The following is a 10,084-nucleotide window of genomic DNA, read 5'->3' as shown; positions in this document are numbered from 1 at the left end:
TGTTGGGCTCAGGTGAGTAAATGTTCCTGTGAGTCATTTTGGAAGGAATAAAAGGTAGAATCAAAAGACAAATACTTGTCGTCGTTGTCGTCCTCCGCTTTATCCGGTGGGTCCGGGTCGTGGGGGCAGCCGCCTCAGCAAGGAAGCCCGGACTGTCCTCTCCCCAGCCACTTCCACCAGCTCTTTTGGGGGAATCCCGAGGCGTTCCCAGGCCAGCCGAGAGATATAATCCCTCCAGCGTGTCCTGGGTCAGCCTCGGGGCATCCTCCCAGTTAGGCATGCCTGGAAAACCTCCCGAGTGAAGCGTCCAGGAGGCATCCTCACCAGATGCCTGAACCACCTCAACTGGCTCCTCTTGACATGGAGGAGCAGCAGCTCTACTCTGAGCCCCTCCTGAGTGACTGAGCTTCTCGCCCTGTCTCTAAGGGAGAGCCCAGCCACCCTGCAGAGGAAACTCATTTCGGCCGCTTGTTTTCGCGATCTTGTTCTTTCGGTCATTACCCAAAGCTCATGACCATAGGTGAGGATTGGAACGTAGATTGACCGGTAAATCGAGAGCTTCGCCTTTTGGCTAAGCTCCCCCTTCACCACAACAGACTGGTTTAGCACCCGCATCACTGCAGATGCCGCCCCAATCTGCCTGTCAATCTCCCGCTCCATCTTACTGTACCCTCACTCGAGAACAAGACCCCGAGATACTTAAACTCCTCCACCTGACAAACACTTGTGTTAATTGTTTATGCTAATTGTTAACACTGACTAGAGAGTCAAGGATATTGTTCTGATTCGAAAAATCCTTCTGAAAACCGACAAGCTTGGAACTGAAGTTTAAAATTCTACGATTTTCTCAGGCAGCACCACTTTTTGAGTTGGATGGATGTCATACGTGCCTCACATACGTGGCTTCAGCGTTTGTGTTTTACAAGGCAATAGAGAAGCTGCCTCTTCTGAGCCCAGTGTACATCGGGGAGGTTGAAATGTCACTGCTTTCTGAGGTGCGTTATTGCTGTGGAGAGCTGAGACCTCATACGTAGCCTCTCAACACTCAAATGACTCCCACAGAAATAAAGGGGCCATTATTTATTGCAGCCCACCTCTAATCTTTCTCCTGGTCTTATTAGCTAGCACGGGCAGGTCATGTGCTCAGCCACTTAGCCCAAATAAACAAGCCTTGTGAGGATGCCAATCAAGATGGAGAGCGAGACTAGTGCTGCCTGTTGGGAGCAGCAATCACACGCTGGCCTGACTGATGCTGATTACTGATGCTCCTCGGCTGATGAAGGCGGGTTGGAGGTAATTACTTCTAGTAAGGCATTTTCACAGCTCACATCTGGATCTGCTGGTGCTGCAGCATGTGGATCCTCTGCTGCCGCAAACACCAGCGAGATTACAGTTCAGTTCAAGTGAACAACTGCAGGTTGCATCGTTCCAGCGAAGCAGAAATACCCTCAACTCTGCCGAAAAGTAACTGAAGACTGAGGGTAATGGAAGTGAAGACATCGGTGTTAAGTGGAGCTGAAGAGGATTTCTGTCTCCCTCGACTGTCTCATTGTGGATCCAGGAGCCGTGGGCTCACTTGTTCAAACACGCATCTTCAGACCGGTAGTGAGTGGCTCTAGGTTTAAAACAAGAGTGTGTGTGTGTGTGTGTGTGTGTGTGTGTGTGTGTGTGTGTGTGTGTGTGTGTGTGTGTGTGTGTGTGTGTGTGTGTACAGGCAGTAAGCCTGGCGCCCCTAACCAGCCAACCAATATTCTTCCATTTCCTGCCACGTGAACATGGGGTGATGTGAGGCTAAACACGGCTGCATGCTAATGGATAAGTGTTGATCTTTCCATCAACAGAATACTATCACTGCTCTCATTGGGGGAAGGGGGGGGGCAGAGGGAGCAGGGTACCAAAAACAAGATGATTAATTGATACAACGCAATTACTGGTTTTCAAAATAAAAGACTTTGCCTGTGTTTCACGGGGAAGGAAAGTTCAGGTACACAGCATAAGTTGAACAAAAAAGGAGTCTTTTGGCATTTATTTACAAAAAAGTACATGAACAAATAATGATGAATTCATACGCTGGCAAATTAACCCATCAAAGCATCGCTGTTGTTTGCTTAAAAGTATAATTCAGTAGCAAATAAGCTGGAAGTATCCCTGTCACTGTGACCTCCTAAATGAATCCTATTGATCCTTCAAATATAAATGGACGCCTGCAGCAGAAATGCACTCAAAGTGTTCTTGAGATTTACTCTCCAAGGCGACAGCAACCTTGACCTTTGACCTTTGAGCCCTTAAATCTTTTAAATTCATCTTTGAATTTGGAAGACGATCCCTCAATCCCTGTAATGTCTTCTTAAATAAAATAAATATATAAACCATTAAGATAAGATAACACAAGATAAGATACCATAAGATGATGCATCATGTTTTAAGTGTGTAAGAGGTTTTTATTTCACACATTAGGTACGTCTTTCATTTCCATGCAGTGTGTCAGTCTGGAGAGCAACAGATAATGTCAGAATTGTGTTGACGGAGTTGAGAGTTGATTCATTTCAGCGCAATCCTGTGAGAAACGCCCTCCCTGTAGAGCAACAGCACGGTAATGAATCACCCTTTACTGTTTTTTTTAGCTGAGTTTTTGTCACCTTTGTCCCATCTTGAGAAAAGCACTATCATAATTAGACTTTTATAACTGAAGGACGTTCCCTTAGTTACGAACCCCAACCCTCATAACTACCTTTAACCTCAGGAACCCTTCACACTTTTCCTTTGAAAATCAATGTTATATGACGTTTAAGCGGTCTTGAGAGGGTTCGTTTCCGTTGCCATCTGTTATTTTAAATGTTATTTTATGTTTTTTTGGTGCATTTGAATTGCTTTTATTTCTAGTTTGCTGCGACTGCTTCAGTAAAGATCTAATGAGGGGAAGTGAATATGCAATTAAAGAAATCTAATTCTCCACCATCAGCCTCCAAAATAGCCATTAAGCTGGTATGAAACTGAACATTCTAACATTCATAATGGAGAGAGTCACAGCAGAGCTGTTGTGCTACGGTAGAATACATATGTTTTATTGCTAGATTTTATGATAAAATGCATCTAGAGATCCATAAGATCTCTCTCTCTCTCTCTCTCTCTCTTTTAGGGGACAAGATAAAAACTGAACTGTTCATGCTCCCTCCATTCATTTTCTATACCACTTAAGTGAAGTGAGGATCAAACCAGCGACCCCTCAGTTGCTAGAGGGCCGCTCTACCTCTGAGCCATGCCACCCCTCTGTTCATTTTGGTAAATTAATGAATAAATAAACTCATCATGACAATAAAGGGATTCAAATGTTGAATGATGGTCTGAATGATTCCTGACTTTACGTTTCTGCCACATGCGTCATGAACCTGTGACTATTTAGCAGATGACTGCTTTCTTGGTTCCATCTCCCTCTCGGGGGACAGATTGCACAGGTCTCCTGAGGCGTGCGCTACAGTTAAATAACTCAGCCTTTAGGCTCACCTTTGGCCTGTCAAAGTCCCCATCTTGTAGTCATGGCCGGGGGGGGGGGGGGGGGGGGGCAGGTGGAGGAGACCCAGGATAACAGTAAACCGGTGACAGGTGAGCTCTTCCTTTGGACTGGAACACCAAGCAGAGAGGAGCTGGTGAGTTTTGTTTCCAGAAGCTGTTTTTTTTTTTTTTTTTTAATTTATCACCTGCCAAATTATTAGGTACATGTGGAACTCGAAATTTAGGTTTAAAATGTTCTGTTTAGAGAGGGGTTGATACAGTTAATGGTCATTTTATCAGCTCTACGAGTGTGTGAAAGAGGTTGAGATGGTCAAAATATTGAGAACATCTATAGTCAAAATGACTCTCCCAAACAGTATTAATCCTCATACTTCGGTAAGTACAACACAGATATCATCACCTTCTTAAAATAATTGCCTAAGTCATTTTTTGACAATTCTTTTTTTGCCTAAATCAACTCCTTCTGATGTTTTGTCTCCAGTTTTTTGTGTTTTCCGAAAAACTTGATAAAAGGTGAGGCGATTATTTTTAGGAGGTGATGATATATAGCACTTATTGACAGAAAGGCACGTTTGAAAGGATAAAAGTGACTGTCTCCAAAGTCTGACTGAGCACCAAGATGAAACTAGATGTTCGCATGTCTCAATTTAACAAATTTCTGGTGAATGAATGGATCGTTTTACCTTATCGTTTGAAAGAATCTGCATCTTGCAAAACGAAAGCGAACCACTGTGAACAGGATCAATCTAAAGTTCTTGTCAGTGTTTGGCTCTCAGGTGTTTAGAGTAGAACAGAGTAGAGTAAAGTAGAGTAGCGGTTTGTTTACAGGCTTGAATGTATTTATCGTAGTTACACTGTAAACATGTTCTTCTAAAAAGGTTATTCAAAGGTTACAACAGATCTGTCTGCCCTTATTGTCATTTTCATATTATTTTTTTCCTTCCGCAAATAAGACACAATGAAAGCAAATACCAAGGCTTGCTCGGTCCGCACGGGCACATGCACAAACACACACACACACATGCCCACACACACACACACACACACACACACAAACACACAATCGCAAACGCACTATCCCAACATACATATCCTTTATGATAGCAATCAAATAAAAGGTTTCTGGTGACATTTTTTACTGTGCAATCAAAGTCCAGGCTGCCTTTTAAAGTCATCACCATGTTCAGCTGTACGTGCTATTATCCATTAACTCCCTGTGACAGCGTTCGCATGGAAGATTAACTTGTTATCTGAAGCAGTCAGTGCTTCTTTTGGTTCAGAGTTGGCATTAAATGAAAATGTCTGCGTTGGAAAGGGTGAGAGGAGGGGATGGGGGACTTATGAAGGAATACAGAATTTTGTTACTGCCTCTCTCTATTGAAGCATTAGTTCAGACTGACAAACAGAGAGGCTGTTACTTGCACTTACTTGTTTATCTTCATGTCTCATGACGTCCTGCACTCTAGTTTCATCTTTATATGAATTTAATTGGTAACATTTAAACAGAAACCTTCACTACATGTTTCAGGACATTAATCTGTGAGTGATGCTCTCTCTATCGTAGGACTAATGGCTGTGTACAAGCCAAAAGTGATCTCTCTCACCAAGAGGCCAGGTCAAATATTTGGCTTCTACTTGAGGGTAGAGAATGGCGAGGAGGGTCACCTGATCCGCTGTTTGGAAATGGGAGGTCCGGCTGAACTGGCTGGTATGAGAGACGGGGACCGCATCCTACGGGTCAATGGAACATTTGTGGACAACATGTCACATTCAGAGGTAATAAGATGTGGAATCTTCGTGTCAATGAATCCATAACTAGAAAACGCTGAGATGAGACATTCTTCCTCCCGGTTGACCTTCGGCCCCTGGCACTTGCCAAATTAAAGCTTCAAGCAGGGATGAGTGGGTACATGCACTCTTAAACACTACAGTGTGTTGCTGTATCTCTGAGTGAGAGGGAGGTGAAACCTGATGATTTTTGGATTTAGCATGAAACTAAGTGTGTACTGTGGTGCATCACTTCGTATGCCCAACAGGTGGCACTAGAGAACACACACTTACCGTATCTGTTCATCCCATGAAGACAAGACAGCGTCATTTTGACATAAATAAAACAACGCTTCGACCCATCCAGGGTGAACCCTGCCTCTCGCCCAATGTCAGCTGGGATAGGCTCCAGCCCCCCTGCGACCATTAACAGATGAGTGATATAGAAAATAGATGGATGGATGGACAAATATGCTTGTTAGATCAGGTCTCATCCCTTAGCCTCTAGGCGGTTGTATTCTGTTTGTTGATGTCTTCAGAGGCTCATCAAACCTGTGAAGATGAGAAGAGATCAGGTCATGCGGAGTCCAGTTTCTTTAATATCATGTTCTATGGCCAAATATCAGCATTGGCTGTTACAATCACGCAATTTAAAGAAAATTCCTCACAACAACCAATGAAGTTCTTTGGGTGCTTCTGACCAAATTTGAGAGGGATCTGGTTGCTTCACTTGGAGAATGTTACAGTTATAAAGCAAACTTGTCATTTCCTGTTGCCACCAGGTGGTGCAATGACTAATCTGCCTCAAAATGTAATGGGGTATCGCTTGGGCCATACTACACCCCTCCACCAAGTTTGGTGAAAAAATGTTCCAGTAGTTTTTGGTTATCCTGCTGACAGATAACAAACACAACTGAAAACATCCTTGGTCAAAGTGATCTCTAGAGGATTGATGGATCCATCCTGTGTTTTGCTCTGGAGCAGGTGGTGGACCTGGTGAGGAACAGTGGGACAACTGTCATATTCCACACCCTGGATGAAGCCTCCTACAAGCAGGCTAAAGTGCAGGGAGTAAACCTATCGGACCCTCAGAGCTCTCCAGTTGCCAACGGTGCAGCTAAACACGCTCCAAAACCCAAACTCTGCTACCTGGTCAGGTCCAGCTCAGGCTATGGGTTCTCGGTTCGCTCAGTCAAAGGTGAGCTGATCAGAGACGGTGACTCGTTCATTTGAAATCCATTCCAAATCATGGTCCTTGTTTTATTGCTATTTTGATTTCACAGTATTTCATGTATCTTTTGTAGTTGCCATTCCTACCAGAGGACTGAAAATTAGTCAAGACAGTTAAACTGGCACATTTACAGAGACATCTTTTATACTGATGCTTCACCCACACATTATACTTTTTGTTTCAAATCAAATACTCACCATTAAATATCTAAACTACCAAAGAAAACAAGTTGTTGTTCTAAACTCGATGGTTTGCGTGAGACCAGCTTGCTCGTTCACCCACTGGATGGTGGTTTACAGGCAACGCTTTCGTGTACACTCCGTGTAACTTTTAATTGTATAAATAATTATGAACATTGGATAAACATTGCTCTTTTTAATAGCTTATACCTGATATAAAAATATTTATAAGAAAAAATATGTTACCCCTTTTATAAAGCACCTAGCCAGCAATAAATTCACTTTTATCATCTGGTGTAATGGAACTGTTACATGGGTTTGTTGCATGCCAGGCTGCGTGTGGGATCCTGTTGTTATAGGTTGCTTGGCGGTTTATTCTCCTCAAGAATTCCATTTGTATCAGCAAGAGTCCTCTGATGGAGTCTTTGACCTCTGACCTTGAGGAAGACAGCTGTTTAATCCCAACCTACCTCCAAGCGGAATTGATTGAATTGACTGATTGCTATGCACACTCATTATTAATGGTATATGAAGATTTATAACTAGTGGTTTGGCAAATAGAAAGAGCGAAAACAACAACAATCCATCACCTTTGTTGATGAGAATGTTAATAAGCTGTCAAATGTATTTTTGGTTCAATTCTTCTGCTTTTTTTTTTTTTTTTTTAACAGAAGGTCAAACTATCGATGCAAGTGTTGAAGAAAAATACCACCAAAGGCTTTTTCCATGCCCGGCAAACAATGGGGTTTCTCTCATTCATAGTTTATAAATCAACAGAATGTAGACACCGTATTTTCAAGTGTCGTTATATCTCCATTTTTTGTGTGTCTCTAGGTGAGCAAGGTTTGTTCATGACAGAGGTGATCATGGGAGGCGTTGCAGACAAGGCAGGGGTCACAGTGAACGACCGGCTGCTGGAGGTCAACGGGGAGAACATTGAGAAGTCCACGCATGAACAAGTGGTGGATAAGATCAAACTGGCGGGCAACAGCCTCATGTTCCTGTTGGTGGATGAGGAAACAGACCGGTACTATCAGAACAAGCACATCAAGCTGAGTGCGTGGTTAGCTACAACCAAGTACCTCCCTCACAAGCCACGTATCGTCAATTTGACCAAAGGACCTGATGGCTTTGGTTTCCTGCTCAGGGAGGAGTCCAATGTACCAGGCAAGGATCAAAACTGTTGTTTTCAGCAAAGCTTGTAAAGGAGGCTGTGCTTTGACGTGAGCTTCTTGATGCCATGCAGGACATATCATCAGGGACATAGACAGAGGAAGTCCAGCGGAGAGAGGAGGTCTGAGAGACATGGACAGGCTGGTGGCTGTGGACGGTAAAGAGGTGGACAGCTGCAGCCATGATCAGGTGGTGGACAGGATCAGACAGAGTGGTAACAACTGCTGCCTCCTCGTGGTGGACAAGGACACTGATCAAATGTATAAGCAGGTGAGTTCTGGTGCAGGGAACAAACTTCAGTGACATCACATTGTGACTATCTAGAATGATATGTTGTGTCCCCTGCAGGGTAAAGTGTCTCCTATGCATTTATTGGAGGAGAGGAAGGACTCGGTCTTGCCACCTAGTTACACGGAGGCATTAAATTTACCTACCATAGCCCGACCACCCACACCTGTCCAGGAGAGGGAGGAGGAGCTCAAGCCAAAGCTGTGTAAGATGGAAAAGACCTCTGCTGGTTATGGCTTTCACCTAAACGGCATCCAGGGTGTGTATGGCCAGTACATCAAAGAGGTAAGATTGGCACCAGCGTCTACTGTTTAACCATATCCACATTTGAGTCCAGTTCTGAGAGGTGCATTTTGTTCCAGGTGGTGAAGGGTGGTGCAGCAGACAGGGCAGGTCTGGAGGATGAGGATGTTGTGGTGGAAGTAAACGGGAAGAATGTGGAGCAGAGCAGCCATGAAGATGTGGTGGCAATGATACGCAGCAGCGGCAAATCTCTCGAGATGCTGGTGGCTAGAAAGAGCGTCTACGATCAACTTAAAGCTAAAGGAGTGACAATCACACGTCTGCTCCTCGGGGAAACATCTGAGGCTCAGGTGCACACTGCAGACGTCCCAGAAACCTGTCAAGAGGAATGTGAGGAGGAGGAGGAGGAGCCCAGACCAGAAACTCCCCCTGAACCAGCAAGAGAGAGGGTGAGTAAAAGGGCGTGGTCTGTAATAGTGATGCAATCCACAGCTAAATGTGCAAAGATGTTGTCATTAGACTCTGAGGGGTGTAACACCGATGTTATCAGTGTCAAGGTCTCCTACGCCCTAAAGAGCCAGGTGTACTTACACCAACTCTGATGAACAGATTTTCCACTGAGGAAACAACTTGTTTCTTGCTGGTCTGTTGAAAAAAAACAAAACGTCAGAATCATTTTCTTTTCTCACTGGAGAGTTTCTTTTGGCACTCAAGATTCCTCTGGCCTGTTTAGTTTACCTAGTACGGGTTTTCCTGCAGGGACATTACTGCAAGCACTGAAAAGTTTACTACCACTGAAAAAAGCCTCTCGAATGTTCAAGAACAGAGGAGACAAATCATATGGGAAGCTTCCAACACACCGATCCTGTCTAACTGAGTGAGCTGCAGCCTCGTAAGAAGCTGCACAACATCTCTCTGATGCACTCAAAGGTTCTGCTGCAAAGACATGAAGTATTTGTTTATCCTTTTAACAGACAAGTTGACTTTGGAGAGATATACACGGACTCTGATTCACCTCACAACGTTTTGGTGGATTATGTCATCTTTCACGTTTTTAGGGTTTTTTTTTTGTTGGCATGTTTTAGCAGCTAAGTGTCCCTGACTCGTGACAAAAGGAGTGTACCAATGTTGTGCAAGTGCAGTTTACTCTGTGAACACTCGGCCCTTTAAACTGCAGGAGTAAATACTGCGCAATAAACTTTATAGCTGGTTTTTGTTGGTCAATGGTACAAAGACTTTGCACTGCATCAAGATAGAAATGAAACAAGATTAAGACTGACCACGCCTCTTAAGATCAACACACCCATGGGTGCTCAAATAAACACAAATCCAACGCCAGCACTGCACATTTCAACAGACATGTGACATGGACCTAAATCTTTGACATTTAAAACAGATTTCCAGTATTGTCTGATTATAGGGTAACCTATTGATGTTTGCTACAATAATCATTACTTCCTCTCTTGACAGACTCCCTCTGTGTCATCATCTTCATCTCAAGGCAGTATAGATGAGAGATTTTAAGAAGACGCCTCAAGGACACGTTCGCTCAATTGTCAGTCTGATCGCCGCATTCCCGCTTTTGTCTTCCTTTGACTCAGTAGTTAAGACTGTGCAATGAAACTCACCCACGCTTGAGATTACAAATGTTACCGAGATTTAAAACGACCTATGTAGCATGAGCTAACAG

General features: G+C 43.8%; 1 protein-coding gene across 1 annotated transcript; it reads left to right on the top strand.

The window, feature by feature from the left end:
- Positions 1-3,627: 3,627 nt before the first annotated feature.
- Positions 3,628-9,966, top strand: pdzk1 (PDZ domain containing 1). Its single transcript, XM_086221274.1, has 8 exons — positions 3,628-3,647; positions 5,078-5,289; positions 6,265-6,496; positions 7,525-7,857; positions 7,937-8,133; positions 8,212-8,436; positions 8,514-8,843; positions 9,865-9,966. The coding sequence occupies exons 2-8, from the start codon at positions 5,083-5,085 to the stop codon at positions 9,916-9,918; spliced, it is 1,578 nt and encodes a 525-aa protein (XP_086077400.1). The 5' UTR covers positions 3,628-3,647; positions 5,078-5,082; the 3' UTR covers positions 9,919-9,966.
- Positions 9,967-10,084: the final 118 nt, after the last annotated feature.

This window comes from Aulostomus chinensis, chromosome 12 (assembly GCF_037954235.1).
Source record: "Aulostomus chinensis isolate RoL2024-O1b breed Wild chromosome 12, RoL_Achi_v1.0, whole genome shotgun sequence".
NCBI classification, from domain to species: Eukaryota; Metazoa; Chordata; class Actinopteri; order Syngnathiformes; family Aulostomidae; genus Aulostomus; species Aulostomus chinensis.
The sequence above is the reverse complement of the archived record's forward strand: the minus strand, read 5'-3'. Positions and strand labels throughout refer to the sequence as shown.

Excerpts from the sequence above, each read along its gene's own strand:
- pdzk1 (XM_086221274.1), top strand. The coding sequence starts at position 5,083 with ATGGCTGTGTACAAGCCAAAAGTGATCTCTCTCACCAAGAGGCCAGGT. Across the intron at positions 8,437-8,513 it reads ATGGCCAGTACATCAAAGAG|GTGGTGAAGGGTGGTGCAGC; the intron begins GTAAGATTGGCA and ends ATTTTGTTCCAG. Across the intron at positions 8,844-9,864 it reads CTGAACCAGCAAGAGAGAGG|ACTCCCTCTGTGTCATCATC; the intron begins GTGAGTAAAAGG and ends CTCTCTTGACAG.